The 14,868-nt window shown below is 41.6% G+C and overlaps 1 protein-coding gene across 2 annotated transcripts; it reads right to left on the reverse strand.

Moving 5' to 3' along the window:
* Window positions 1-652: 652 nt before the first annotated feature.
* CATSPER2 (cation channel sperm associated 2) lies at window positions 653-14,824 on the reverse strand. 2 transcript variants are annotated; one of them, XM_057306321.1, is made up of 13 exons: window positions 14,584-14,712; window positions 13,978-14,124; window positions 13,294-13,467; window positions 13,033-13,101; window positions 8,834-9,006; window positions 8,171-8,326; window positions 7,771-7,895; window positions 5,932-6,110; window positions 5,618-5,717; window positions 5,027-5,083; window positions 2,475-2,701; window positions 1,950-2,117; window positions 653-790 (listed from the first exon to the last, which is right to left on the reverse strand). In XM_057306321.1, exons 2-13 carry the CDS (start codon window positions 14,120-14,122, stop codon window positions 759-761), a joined length of 1,605 nt encoding a protein of 534 aa, XP_057162304.1. In that variant the 5' UTR covers window positions 14,123-14,124; window positions 14,584-14,712; the 3' UTR covers window positions 653-758. The 2 variants fall into 2 exon arrangements, 1 of the variants encoding a protein (XP_057162304.1); XR_008957134.1 differs by lacking the exons at window positions 653-790; window positions 1,950-2,117; window positions 2,475-2,701; ... (5 more) ...; window positions 8,834-9,006; window positions 14,584-14,712 and adding an exon at window positions 14,779-14,824 and having other exon boundaries at window positions 9,903-14,124.
* Window positions 14,825-14,868: the final 44 nt, after the last annotated feature.

Below are 14,868 nucleotides of genomic sequence, written 5' to 3' on the forward strand. Positions count from 1 at the left end.
AACTGAGTCACCCAGGCGCCCCATAAAGGGACCCTTTAATCAAATGATGTTTGATTAAAGGGGTTTTTTTTTAAGATTTTATTTATTTATTTATTTATTTATTTATTTATTTATTTATTTAAGAGAGAAAGGGAGAGAGAGAACATGCGAGTGGCGGGGTGGAGCAGAGGGAGAGGGACAAGCAGGTTCTGTGCTGAGTGCAGAGCCCAAGAAGGGGCTTGATCCCACAACCCTGAGATCATGACCTGAACAGAAATCAAGAGTCGGAGGCTTAACCAGCTGAGCCACACAGGCGCCCTGATGTTTGATGAAAGTTAATGGTGTATAGGAGAAGCAAAGTTCATAGAATAGGCAATGGAAACAATAGTTCTCAATTACTTACCCTACAGCTCCTGGGATCTCTTTACCCTCCCACCCCCAGAGGCCTGTACCCAATAGGGAGGGACGCGGTAAAATTAGGACTCAATCAGGAAGTAGAGGTTGCTAGAAGGGCGGGAGTTACAATGACAAAGTCAAGAAAGAAGTGAGATTCAGGAGCTGTGGAAAGAGTAGAAAGCCAAGGACCATGGGCCCCACTGGCACCTGAACTAACTTTTTCAGCCTGACTTTATACCTTTCAGTATCCCCTATGTCTCAGAGACAGACCACTAAGTAATTATCAACAGTATTTATTTGACATTTATACTTTGAATTCTCCATTTCCAACTATTCCTTTCATCAATTTTTGCCAAAGAAATTGAAGCCATCCATGGTCAGCTTTACTTGTCTTCAAAGTTCATCAGTGCCTGCACTGTAAAGAAACGGAACTGTGAGGCTATGAAGCTGAGAATATTCAGGACATCCCAATGTTTGAAGACCCTGCTTTTCTGGGTTCTAGGTTTCCACACAAATCTTTACTGACCTTTACTTTCATTAAGCCCCATGAGTCAGTACTCTTTGCCATAGATGAATTAACCCAGATTAAAGAAGCTACCTCGCTCCTTCTCCTCTCTTTTGCCCTGTTTCTACTCAGAAAACAAATGGGAAGGCAGGGCTGAGGACAACTGGAAAGAGCTGGATTAACCTCAGGCAACATTCTGAAGCAGGCAATGCCTTTCTGTGACATGCTGCTCTAAATTCCAAGTGTTAAAAATTCCTCTGATTGCCCTCCTGCGCCTACCACACACACATTCCTCTTCCCTCATTGTTATTTTCACATTGAGCTGATTTCAATTAGGGATGAGGAAGACAACACTAATCTCTATTAAATTATAAAAAATGGCCCCTAACTTTTCCAGTTTTTGTATTTTTAGAGGGAGAATTTATTAACCCCAATTCACCTCTCAGTGGTGAAATTTCAAAGGAGTAACTTAAGGGAAATAATTTTGAGCAAGTAGTTTTCCACTTAAATTAACTCTACTATTTAAATAATGTACATACTTCTCTCTGCCTAGGCTGACACTAGAAGGGGTTGAAAGGAAAAAAAGCCTATAATTCATAAACCTCTTTTGGGGGCTGGGAGCAGTGGGCACTTGTGAGCTCTCTGCTCACTGTCTAATCCTCTTGCTATCCAAGTTGAGGCTGAGGCCCTATGGCTCTGGTCTGCAATATGCCTCCAGAGAGCAAAAACAGGTCCAGAAGGGAGTGGACTGCACAAATCGAGGAAGAGCCCACCTTATCCTAACACCCAACAACTGCAATTGGACACTTTATTCTTGGGAAACAAGCTCTCAGACCTCATAGGATTTAGGTTTTCCCTACTGGAGAAGCAAAGCCATCAGGTTCTCTCTAGATTATAAGAAATCAGGACTTAAGAATGTGACATACCAAACCAAGGAATTGCCTTTTTAAGTTTGAGGTGGAAATTCAGAGGCTAAAATGTCAAAATAGTGGACACCCTCCTCCTTCTCCCCAGTTATACTTGCTATTCCAATATGCACTCCAATGTACTTAACCCCTGGTCCCCATACCTGCAAACTGTTGCAACCGCTTACGCTCCTCTAGGTTATACTGAAGCTTTTCTAGCAACTCAAAATATCGGAAGAGTGAATCTCTAGGCCAAACGACACGGTCATCCTGATCCATTTCCATTAGCCCAGGCAGATTCTGGTGCACATGAGTCTCCCAGTCCAACTCACCTGGAGGGAGGAATGCTTCTTAAAAACATGTCTAGATCTGTGGAAGTTGGGTAAGAGCTAATAGATCCTGTCGTGTGGGGGGAAAGCAGGGATACAAGAGTAAACAGGAATCAGGGAGGGAAAAGGGAATAACACCAAGAGACCACTTTTTATAGTAAACAAAGACAGCCACAGCTACACTTACCCAAAGTGAAGCAGAAGTACAGGGGAAACGAAAGAAAGCACAAAGTAAGCAAGTAAGACCAGAAAATCAGACTGGTGGAGAAAACCGGGAAGCAGACATAGTGGGAGAGCTCCTATTAAGATTGGAATATCTCCTGGAGGAGTCTGAATTCAAATGAAAGAAACTCGGCTTACCAATGGAGCCTAAATATCTGGAGTCAGAAGAAGAGGAAGAGAAAGAAGATGAAGACGAGGAGGAAGAAGAGTAAGAGGAGGAGGAGGAAGATGAGGACTTTTTCCTTTTTGACAAGGATTTTTTTCTTTTCAGTTCAGATGCTCTTGAATGCTCTTCATCAGCACTGTGTTTAGACCCTTCAAAAGCTTTCGGTAAGTCCAAAGATTCCCTTTGTTGACTGGCATCTCTACAAGTGAAAGAAGAAATTTTATTCCTTCAAATACATTTATGAGATATGGCTAGTTCTTTCATTATGCTGGCCCTGGCCCTTGCTATCCCCTGGAGCTGGGACTTATGGTTATGAGGGCCAAACCGCTCCCAAAATTTGAGCTTTTAAGCACTTCCAACTTCAACGTTCCCTTGTGGTATATCCCTATTAGTGTCCCTCACCACATAGCATCCGTGTTCCATTTTACTCAGGCTTCTGCATTCCACACTCCACCTTATTTTGCTAAGTTTTAGCTCTTCACTCCCTAGCTCTGTGCTTGTTACACCACAACTATAGCTTTGCCCCCTCAGTTTTATCTCTTGAGATGCCCCGAGGCTCAGCTCTTGGCCTTTTTATCTTCCCCATCTACAGTCACTCCTTCGGTGATCTCCTCCTGAGTTTAAATGTCTTCTAAATGCGAATTTAAACCTCTAGTCCAGATTTCACTCCTCAATTCAGACTTGGATATACAACTGTTACTCACATACCACCAGCTGAATGTCTAATAGACATCTCAAATTCAACCCAAACTGAACTCTTTGCCCATCAAACCTCTTCCACTCACAGCCTTCCCCATCTCAACTAATCCATCCTTCCAGCTACTCTGGCCAAAACTTTGGAGTCATTCTCAACTCTTCTCTTATACTCCATCCAATCCACCAAGAAATCCTATTGATTCTACCTTAAAAATACATCTTTTCTCACTGGTACTGCTCTGGTCTGACCCATCATCACCTCTTGCCTGGATAGCTTTATCCTTCAACTCATCTCTCTGCTTCTTCCCTTGTTCTTCTACAGTGTACCATCAACAGAGCAACAGAGTAATCCTTATTAAATATAAGTCATTTCATGTCATTGCTCTGCTCTCCATTTCACTCAGAGTGAAAGCCCTACAATGGCCCTCATGGCCCAACAGGATCAGGTCCCCATTCTCTCTCTCTGACCTCATCTTCTGTCACTCTCCCCCACTGGTCACCCTGCTTTAGTCACAGCGGTTTCTTTGCTGTTTCTCAAACACATCAGCTGTTCCCTCTATCTATAACACTCTTCCCATAAATATCCACACAGTAATCCCCTCTCATCATCCAAGTTTTTGTTCAAACGTTACCTTTTCAATGAGGCCATCCTGACTACCTTGTTTAAAATTGTAACCCATCTGCAATCCCCATTCCATATTCCAATCCCTTTTCACCTATCTTATTTTTTATTTTTTCATAATGCTTATCATACTTTAATATATTAATTTACTCATTTTATATATTGTTTATTGTCTCTTTCCGCCTGCCAGTAAGTGAGCTCCATGAGAACAGGCATTATTGCCTATTTTGTTCACTGATATAGCCCAAGCACCTAATGAGTATTCAGTATTTATTTCTTGGGGCACCTGACTGGCTCAGTCAGTAGAGCATGTGACTCAATCTTGGGGTCATGAGTTCAAGTCCCACGTTTGGTGCAGAGTTTACTTAATAAAAAAATGTTTATATAAATAATAATTTTTTTTAAAGTAGGCTCCATGCCCAATGTGGGGTTTGAAATCATGATCCCAAGATCAAGAGCCACACATTCTACCAACTGAGCCAGCCAGGTGCCCCTAAATAATTATTTCTTGAATGGATGAATGAGTTTCTTGTTTCTCCTTCTGCTCTCTTGTGCACTGCTAAATACTTAGAGTCTAGAATAACATCTGTTTCATAGAAGGAACTTGTATTAGTTTCCTATGGCTGCTGTAATAAATTACCACAAACTTAGTAGCTTAAAATAACAGAAACTTATTCTCTCACAATTCTGGAAGACAGAAGTGTGAAATCAAGGTGTTGGCAGGGCCATAGTCCCTCTGGAAGCTCTAGGGGAGAAGGTTCCTTGCTTCCTCTAGCTTCTGGCAGTTGCCTAGCATTCATTGGCTTCCTTTGGCTTGTGGTTGCATCACTCCAATTCTCCAATTTCTATGTCCGTTATCATATCCCCCTCTCCTCTTCAATGTCTATGTCTTCTCCTCTTCTGTCTTTTATAAGGGCCTTTGTCACTGCATTTAGGGCTTACCTGGATAATCCAGGATGAATGCATCTCAAGATCCTTAACTTAATTGTATCTGCAAAGACCCTTTTATCAAATAAAGTCATGTTCAAAGGTTCCAGGGGGTTAGGAGAACAGACACATTTTTGGGGGGGGGGGCCACCATTCAACCTACTACAATAAATAGTTATTGAATAAATGGATTATCTCTCAAAGTCAATCTTCATCTTTGGTTTTCTACCTTCTCCTCTTTCACATTTGCCCATCCCGGTTCACACTTAGACTCCTAACCTGGCATCCACTTTGCTAAGGCTTGACCTCATTGCCTCAGGGGACAGGTTTTGTCTCCTGCAAAGCAAAAAACAGAGAAGAGTGAAGAGAGTTATACTGATGCAAGAGCGTGGTAAGGAAAAAAGAGAAGAATTCAGATCATAAAGTAAAGAAGACTGAGGAGAACATGTTGTAGTAAAAAAGTGAAAAAGAGTGGGAAAGTCCCAACAGTGACAAAGAATCAGGCAATATTCTAGAGCTGGGGAATTCTCTTTTTAAAAAAGATTTTATTTATTTATTTGACAGGGAGAGAGAGTGCACAAGCAGAGGGAGCTGCAGAAAGAGAGAGAGGGAGAAGCAGGCTCTCTGCTTAGCAGGAGTCTGATGCAGGACTCAATCTCAGGACTGTGGGGTCATGACCTGAGCCAGCTGGGCAAACGCCCAACTGACTGAGCCGCCCAGGTGCCGCTAGAGCTGGGGAATTCTAATCCTGGGGTAAATCTTCTGTGGAAGGGAAGGCAAAAATGGGGTTAAGCCCAAGGAGTAGAAACAGGAAATGAGGTTGGGATACCCTTCAGAACTAAACTTGAGCTTGAAAATGGGGCAGCAGACCTTTGGATAATCTGCCGCTTGAATATGTCGGCTTTATGCTGGACCTCCAGATGTGTCATCTCCTCGTTCAGCTCGTTCCTGATATTCTGGAAGTTAGTAACTGCCCCAAAGGGCCATTAGGAGTTGGGAGATGGTGGTGAATAGACCTGGGGAGAGGGCTTGGGTGGGGAGAAACCAAGTGAAATATCCACTCCAGGCCCCAAGCCTTTCTGGTACCTCAGGTTGTCTCTACACATTATCTACCAATCCTAGCTTTCACCATAATGTCTTCCCAGCCACCCCTCACAGCTAAGCTTCCCCTCTTCTGTGCTTACCCATCATGGCTACTATAATGTTTCGAAAGATAATGGAACCAAGTAACAACCAAAGGATGACATAGATGCTGCTGAAGGCTCGGCTGACTTCAGGCACCTTCCAGGTATCCTGAAGCAGCGCATACCAATGGTCCATGGTGAAGAGGATGAACACTGTCACTAGGGAATTCAGCAGGTCCCTAAAGAAAAAGGAGGTGTGGCTACCGACAGAACCGAGATCCAAATCTCTCAGAAGTAGTATTTTCTTACTCTTAAAGCAGCATAAGAACATTTCTTTGTAGCTTGCTCTGAATTTGGCTTCTTTTCGATCAATTTTTTAGCTAGGCATTCTTCAGTTTGGGGTTGTTTTATTAGGTTTTCCTTTATCACGACTAATCCATGAATATTTCTTACTATTCCATTAGTGCCTGGAACATAGGTACTCAATAAATAGGTACTGGCTGAATTTTGAAAAACTGAATGAATAACTGACTACATATCTTTTTTGTAAGTTCATTCTTCACTGTTCTATGGACTTCACCAAACAGAAGACCATGTAAAATTTAGCAAAAATCTTTCGTATTTAGTTCGCTGGTATGAAATGATTCTTAAGTAAATGGACAGGTATGTGACATAAACATGTGATCCCAACTAATGAATAATAATGAATGTGTCACAAAGGTATCTCAGGAAGGTATCTAAATTTTCCTTCTTTCCTTCCTAGTCCTCCATATACAACTTATTGAAAATATCAGGGCCTGAATTGGATAAATGTTTGACTCTCCTAATTCAATATCTTACAAAGCTACCTGTTAGTCTGAGACCTAAGAGGTGCTGACAAGATTGGATTCCAGTTCATAAATAACATTACCTCATCTAAATCCAATTAACTTTGTACTAGCAATCACTGTTCTCTAGACAAAGATCTTATCAGGATTTTACTTTTGAATGAGTCTAGGTGTGTGCATGTGTAACCAACACACCTAGACTTCGGGGTAAAACCAGTGACCTCTTTGAGAGTCACAGTAGCATGTGTTGACATTGTGCCAAAATCTGTGCTAAGTGCAAAAGTGCATTAGTTTTATTCCTATGCTCTTATGAGGTAGTGCTACTATTATTTCCATTTTACAAAAGAGATAACTGAGGCATGGAAACCAGAGTTTAATCACTGGAGTATACTGCTATTTAAAGATTGTTGATGAGGGGCACCTGGGTGGCTCAGTCCGTTAAACGTCTGCCTTCAGCTAAGGTCATGATCCCAGGGTCCTGGGATCAAGTCCTGCATTGGGCTCTTTGCTCAGTGGGGAGACTGCTTCTCCCTCTTCCTCTGCTGCTCCCCCTGCTTGTGCTCTCTCTGTCTCTCTTTCAAATAAATAAAAATAAAATAAAACTAAAAAAAAAAAAGATGGTTGACAAGGGGATGTTTAAATTTCAAAACCCAGAGCAAACCTGGAACTAGCCACCCTATCCTCAAAATCAGAGCTAATACTACTCACTATTCCTTCGCTTTCTCTTTCTCCTTATTGTGTTCTTTTTTTTTTTTTTTCAAAGATTTTATTTATTTATGTGACAGAGAGACAGCCAGCGAGAGAGGGAACACAGCAGGGGGAGTGGGAGAGGAAGAAGCAGGCTCCTAGCAGAGGAGCCTGATGTGGGACTCGATCCCGGTACGCCGGAATCACGCCCTGAGCCGAAGGCAGACGCTTTAACGACTGCGCTACCCAGGCACCCCTCCTTATTGTGTTCTATTCCAGTTTCTTACAATAGACTATACTTTTTGTGTTACTTGCATTGGACTAACTTCCCAGTCTCTTGCCCAAACTCTCTCCCCCAACCCACAATTCCCCCAGTCCTGCCTACGAGAAGAACATGTGGTACTCCAGGTCCTGGCGAGTTGAACGGGTGTAATCCTCAAAGAAGTAGACACCAGTCACAGCGAAAATGTAGAAGAAGATGAGCAGCAACATCAAGAGGAAGGTCATGCTCTAGAGGCCATGACCTCGAGTCAGAGCTGGGCCAGGCTAGGCTGATCCCACTTGCAGCAGAGTCAAGCCCACCCTGGCAATCCTCCACCAAAACCCTGACTTCCACTCCCAAACCTCATTATCTCTAGACCACAGCAGCTTTCCCGCCCTTTCTCATCCAATGACACTTCATAGGCTCCCTCTTTGGCCTCTTTGACCCACCCAGACTTGCTCTATGTTAAATTCCCATGTTTATCCACCCTGCCCAGTTGGTTGAGCTGCAACCGTCAAATCACCTTGAGCGCCCTCACCAGGGCCAAAATAATGACTCGGATTTGACGGAATCGTGCAAAGAGTTTGAGGGATCTTAGCACCCGGCAGATCCTCAGCAACTGGAGCCACACAGACTGGCCTGTGACCCCTACCAGCACGACAACCTCAGGAAGCAGGGACTGTGGGAAACACACAGAGTATAAGTAAAATGTACCCAAAGCACCCAGACTCAGTTACCCCTTCTTTATCTCATCTTCTTCATAGTTCCTTGGGCATTACCCCTTCAACAGCATCTCTGAGGACTGTTGCCAGTTGAGACTTCCTATACTAAATTACTTAAACTCTGCACTTCAGTGTGCTCAAATATAAAAAGGGGATAAGCAGAGTGCTTATCTCCTTGGGTTGTTGTGGAGCTCAAATGAGAAAATACACGTAAAACAGAACAGTGCCTGGCACTTGGTAAGTGCTTAGTAACTGTGAGATGTTCTTTTTGGGACTAATGTTGTGGTTACGGTCTGTCTTGCTCCTAATACCAATAACTCCTGCAATAACTGATTTTAGTTTTAGAAAAAAATATCAAAATAATGAAGTTCGTCTTGTGATCTAATTAACTTTTCTTGTCATTTTGATTCACCTAGGCTCATTCCTCAACCCACTAAACTAATCCTCAGGATAGCTATCCTTACCAATATGGTGACAACAAAGTCAAAGACATTCCAGGCATTCTTCCAGAAGAGGAAAAAGCTAGATATCCACATAAGAAGGATCTCCAAGATGAAAATAAACAAGATGAACCAAGCTGCCACCTCCAGGGTCAGCTTCAGTGACCACAATTTCGTGTTTGAGGATTCAAGCAATTCTGTAAGAGTAGAGCAAAGGATGAATAAAGATTAAGGAATTGGGAAGTTGAATGATATAGAATGATCAGAAACTATTATAAACCACAGTTGTGCCCATTGCTATTCCATTTTTCTTTGTTTCTCTTCTTAACATTGATACTTTTTTCAACCTATGAAATACAGGGGAAGACAGAATTGACTGTGAAAAATAGCTACAACTCATCTCCTGCTGGTATTAATATGTCTAACAGCTGCAAGTCGCTGCCTTTCCACTCTGGGGTCCCACACTCACCAAGGGATTGCTCTCTTCACTACCACCAGTGCTGTCTGCTGTACCTGTACTCCAGTCCCAAACTTCACAAAGAAGCAATGGGCCTTGAGAATAGAATGAAAATGTAGGGCCATGATATGTAAAGTGCTTGATAAGGGAAGTAGGAACAAGAAGCCAGATTCATGAGACATACTGACTTATAACAAGAAATTATTTGGTTCTTGGGACGCCTGGGTGGCTCAGTCGGTTAAGCATCTGCCTTCAGCTCACGTCATGATCTCAGGGTCCTGGATGGAGTCCCATATCAGGCTCCCTGCTCAGTGGGGAGCCTGCTTCTCCCTCTGCCTGCCTCTCCCCCTGCTTGTGTACGCTCTCTCTCTCTGTGGCAAATAAATGAATAAAATCTTTTTAAAAATTTATTTGGTTCTTTGTTAGTTTTTAAAACTTCCCCATTCTTCTCTGTCTAAAAAGTGATTTGGTCCTGCAAAGCAAATTAAATCCTATACATTCTCTCTAAAACCCTATTATCTGCTAATTGCTATTCCTCAACTTATTGCCTTCATCTTTCAACCCTCTTCATTTCTTTTATGAATTTAATGAATGTATACCACACTGTAGGGGAAAAAAACACTGAAATTAAAATAGGCTTAAAGCTAAATAATAATTTAATATGTTTCCCTTTGAAACAGAACAATCTGAGAGTCTCCAAATACACTATGACTGATATCCTTGGCAGGTAATGGAGATTAGAACATACTCAATCACTCTGAACAACACAAACTGCTGTCAGTTTTGACACTTAAACAGTTTGAAATTGTAACTGTTTTTTGGCTAGTTATATCCATAATATTAAATTTAAAAACATATAATACAGAAAATTTAAAAAAATACGATACATAAAATATATTTGATCCCCACACCAAACAACATATAATATCATTTAAAAATTCATTTATGCACAAATCATGTATTTTTTAAAAAATGTTGAAAGGGAGAAAAGAAAGAAGATTCGGCTCATTATATCCACAATGAAGTAAGGCACACTAATGCTATATAAAGTTTTTGATCAGATGAATGCAATTTATAGAATCTGATGAAGATCATCTTGAGATAAACTTGCAGAATTATTCTTATATATAGCACATCAAGATATCTCTGGAACCTCAAAATCAATGTAAAAAAATTATAATGACGTTATACACAATTTTTTTTTTGTTGGAAATAAGGACTATTCACACTTGCAATGTGTTATTTTCAGAAAATGGATTGCAAATGAGTCAAATCTTCTTTCTTTTCTCCCTCTCATCATTTGGAGACAAAATGTGAAAATTATAAAAATAAGCCAAATTGATGTTTAAAATGAAAAGCAGAATTACCAATATCATTGTGAAAGTAGATTTTTTTCTCTTTTACACCCTAGCACATAATTAAATTTCCACCTACACCTTAACATATAACATGTACTTAACATATAATACTTAATGTTGTAAACCTGAAATTAATGTTACATGTCAATTATATCTCAATTTTTTAAAAAAAGAACAAAAACTTAAATTAAAAAACATATAATACATAAAATAAGTATATTTGATCCCTGAGCCAAACAATATATAACGGCCTTTAAAAATTCGATTATGGGCAAATCATATATTTACTTAAAAACAGCAAGAATCACTTACAAAATAGCAAAAGTAAAAATGTGCTAACATATTAGAATTCTAAAAATTTTATTATACACGTTAAAATATTTAATAATATCCTAGTTTAAAATATTGCTTCTACTCAACTAGCTTCTTTATATCATATAAAACTAATGGAATGATTAAACTCCTAAGGGGGTTTTCAAGTTTATAGCTGTATTACTGGGAAACAAAATCACAAGACAAAAAAGATTGGGGATGGGGTGCCTGGGTGGCCCAGTTGGTTAAGCCTCTGACTCTTGATTTCGGCTCAGATCATGATCTCAGGCTCATGAGATGGAGCTCTGTGTCAGGCCCTGTGCTGGGCTTGAAGCCTGCTTAAGATTCTCTCTCTCTCTCCCTCTCTCCCTCTGCCCGCCACCCCACCCCAGGGTGTGTGTACTCTCTCTAAAAGAAAAAAAAAAATTGGGGAGCTTTGATCTAGAGAACTGTTTGTTAATTACTATTTTCCCCCTATCTATAACAACATTCTCTGTGATCTGGAAAATTTTTTTTAAAAAACCTCAACGGTCTTAATGTTTATCACATGAATTAGTCTGTTCAAAGAAATCTGTTAGTCATAAATTCTTTCCCTTTACAAAATCCCTCCTGCCTTTCTACTATGAGAATATACTTAATAAGATACAATTTTGCTGAACTTGCCAGATAATTTCCACTCAAGCAATCCACCTATTCTGTGGCACAGTGATCATGTTTCATATCCAACTGTTTTACCAACTAGAATGGTTAGTGCTGTTCTATTTTGATTTGTCCATTAGATCCAGAAAATCCTGTACATTTATTGCTGTTTACTTTATTCCAAGGCTTAAGACTATACCCTTACCATCACAAGGCAAATACATGCCAGTTATCATACAAGAAATAGAGAATGTGAGCGACTTAGTTCAAACTCCTCACCATAATGGGGAGAAAACAAAATACTTCAAGGTATAGGGGTACCTGGGTGGCTCAGTTGGTTAGGCATCTGACTTTTGATCACGTCATGATCTCAGGGTTGTGAGATCAAGCCCTGCACCAAGCTGCAAGTCAGGCTCCATGCCTAGCATGGAGCCTGCTTAAGATTCTCTCTCTCCCTCTCCTTCTGCCCCTCCCCTCTCCACACATGTGCATACTATCTTTCTCTCTCTCTAAAAAAATAAATACTTCAAAGTATATAATATACTGCAGTGGGTCAGTGATATCAAGTATTGTTGTATATCTAAATATCTTTGAACTGATTACATTAAAAGATTATTTAAGTGGAAAAATCTCCCAAAACAATGAGGATGAAACAAGGGAGTACCTCTACTCTCCGTTTCATCATTTCTGAGCAGTTTGTTTGAGGTGATAATCAAATGAGCTCATTGATTTTCCAGATGTTCTTTTGCTTTTAATAAATTTCATATAATTTAGGGCTGATTTTAGAATCATTTACTCTTTAAGTCATTTTATGGCTCATCTAATATTTTAGTTGTATCTAACTTTATAGATTTTGTGAGCTTTCTTATTTGTACTTAATTTAACATACTTGTAAAAAATGTAAATGTTGCATTGCTCACTGATAAGGTACCAATATCTCTAATACAAAAGCCTAATTTAAACAACTATTAAACTAAACTGAGGGGTCCCTGGGTGGCTGGCTGTCAGTTAAGCATCTGCCTTTGGCTCAGGTCATGATCTCAGGGTCCTGGGATCAAGCCCCACATCGGGCTCCCCGCTCAGTGGAAAGCCTGCTTCTCCCTCTTCCTCTGCCTGCCACTCTCCCTGCTGTGTTCTGTCAAATAAATAAATAGAATCTTTAAAAAATATATTAAAAAAAATAAACTAAACCAACACAAGTAATATAACTGGTCTTCACATCTTCGGTTTCCTTTGAGTCTATTACACTGTAAGTGTCTAGACCACTTTATACCTACCACCCTCTTGAGAGCTCTCCAAATATTTCCAGCTCTTAGCAGTTGCACAAATCCTACTCCAGGAGACTTAATATAATTGTCCCTATCAGAATTCAAGTAACATTCAAAATTAAAAAATGATCAATTTATAGGAAAAATGACTCATAGCCACTTCCTGTTTCACTCAATGTCAGTTCTCACCTATTTCAACCATCAATACAATTGTATTCAAAAAGATGAGAAAGATGATGAAATTGGTGAAGAGAGGACCTGTTTTCTCTTAAGGAAACATACAGAGTGGAATTCTTTCTTATACAGGTGAAATAATAAGGGCAAGAATAGAACCAGTGAGGATGAGAAGAAAATAGGAGTTTGGAAAAGGGAAAATAAGTCATCAGGTGGATGATGAGGTAAGAGAGACAGTAAAGGAATGGGATAAAAATGAGGGGCATGAAAGGATACACTCAAGGACCCATCCAGCCCACAAGGAAAGAGGTGGTCTCTGACTGCAGCGCACTTGAAGCCTGCTCATCAGCCTTCGGCCGCGGGTAATTCGTTCTGTGTGTCGAGGCTTTATGGAGAAACGCACAAGCTGGTGTTGATCTCCCAACATAACCTTCTTCTGCCCGGAAGGATCTACACCAAAAATTAACAGGGGACAGTGGATAAATATAAAGAGAAGTCTCTGGGGGATATAAGAACAGGCAGGACCAGGGGCAGGGATACTGGTTACCTCATGGGTCCCCTAGTGCAGAGGCTTGCCTTGCTGTTCTTTCTCACAGCAATTAACTTAATGATTTGGAATAAGAGCTAATATATCACTTATGACCAACACTGTCCATGCCCAGGAATAAAGGCAGCAGGTTCAACCCTCAAAGTTTTCAGTCTTTCATAGAAACTTCCAAGTCAGCCAGGGCTAGTAGTCATCCTAAGCCCAAGAGTGAGCGGCATGGGTTCTATCTCCTGGGTTCAAAGAGCTTTCTTTACAAAGCCTTTGATTTATCAAGTTTGATAACTTTACAAACTAGCAGCCAAGCCAATCTTCCCTGAATTTTTCACCCTTAAAACAGTCTCTCTGCTTTCTACTCTTTGGAGGGTGTGGTGCGGAGTCTTAAATTTATGCTAGCTAAGAAACAGGCTGCGGACCAACTATCTCTCGGATAGTGTGTCGTGGCACAGCTTGGCTCAAGCCTTGCAGATGCTCGATGAGAGAGAAAGTATCAATGAGACGTGAACGAATGGCATCAGCTCGGGGCAGTTGCACGTGTCCTGTTGGGTGACTGGTGGCCATGTCTGTTAAAATAATGGAAAAACCAAGTGTCATTTCACTCTTCGAGAGGCACCAAAGATAGAGGTTTACTTCCCCTTCTCCCACCCTCTTTGTCCTTAATGAAGTCAAACACATTGTACCAAGACTCAAGGTTTTTCGAAACAAAAGGAGCAAAGAGTCGTAAGAGAGACATTGCGCAGTAGACTAAGTGGCCAGGCACCTTCACTTGTGTGACAGCGTTTCTAATTAAAAGTAGCAGCCACAGGGCAGGAGTCCCGGGGCTGGACAAGGAGGAAATCGGAGCAGCACCTGGACCTGAGGTAATCGGGCAATGCAATGAGGAGGGGCTGTGGGAGGCCTCCGAACACACCAAAGAGAAACTGGACAAATTGCAGCAGCCTGACATTTGGAAAACGTGTCCCGTCCCAGCTGTGTCCCTGGCGTGCAAGCTCCATCTCTCAATTCCCGCTTCTGGGCCTCACCTCAGCCCAGGCTCTCTTCCGCCCACTCAGCCCTGACTCCACGTCTCCGCCTCCGGCTCTAGCCCCCCCAGAACTCAGCTCTCCCCTACGAAAGATGAGCTCAGGGTCGGCTCCCAGCTCCGCGGCGCCCCATTTCCAGCTCGGCCCCGCCCTGCTCCGCCCCGCTCCGCCCCACTCCACTCCGCTCCACCTCACTTGCTCCCTGGGTTCCGGCTCGCCGGCGGGCCCAGCCCCAGCCCCCGGCCCGGGACCCCTCCCAGCCCGGCTCGCCTGGGCGCCCACCGC

This window comes from Ursus arctos, unplaced genomic scaffold (assembly GCF_023065955.2).
Source record: "Ursus arctos isolate Adak ecotype North America unplaced genomic scaffold, UrsArc2.0 scaffold_36, whole genome shotgun sequence".
Taxonomy (NCBI): domain Eukaryota; kingdom Metazoa; phylum Chordata; class Mammalia; order Carnivora; family Ursidae; genus Ursus; species Ursus arctos.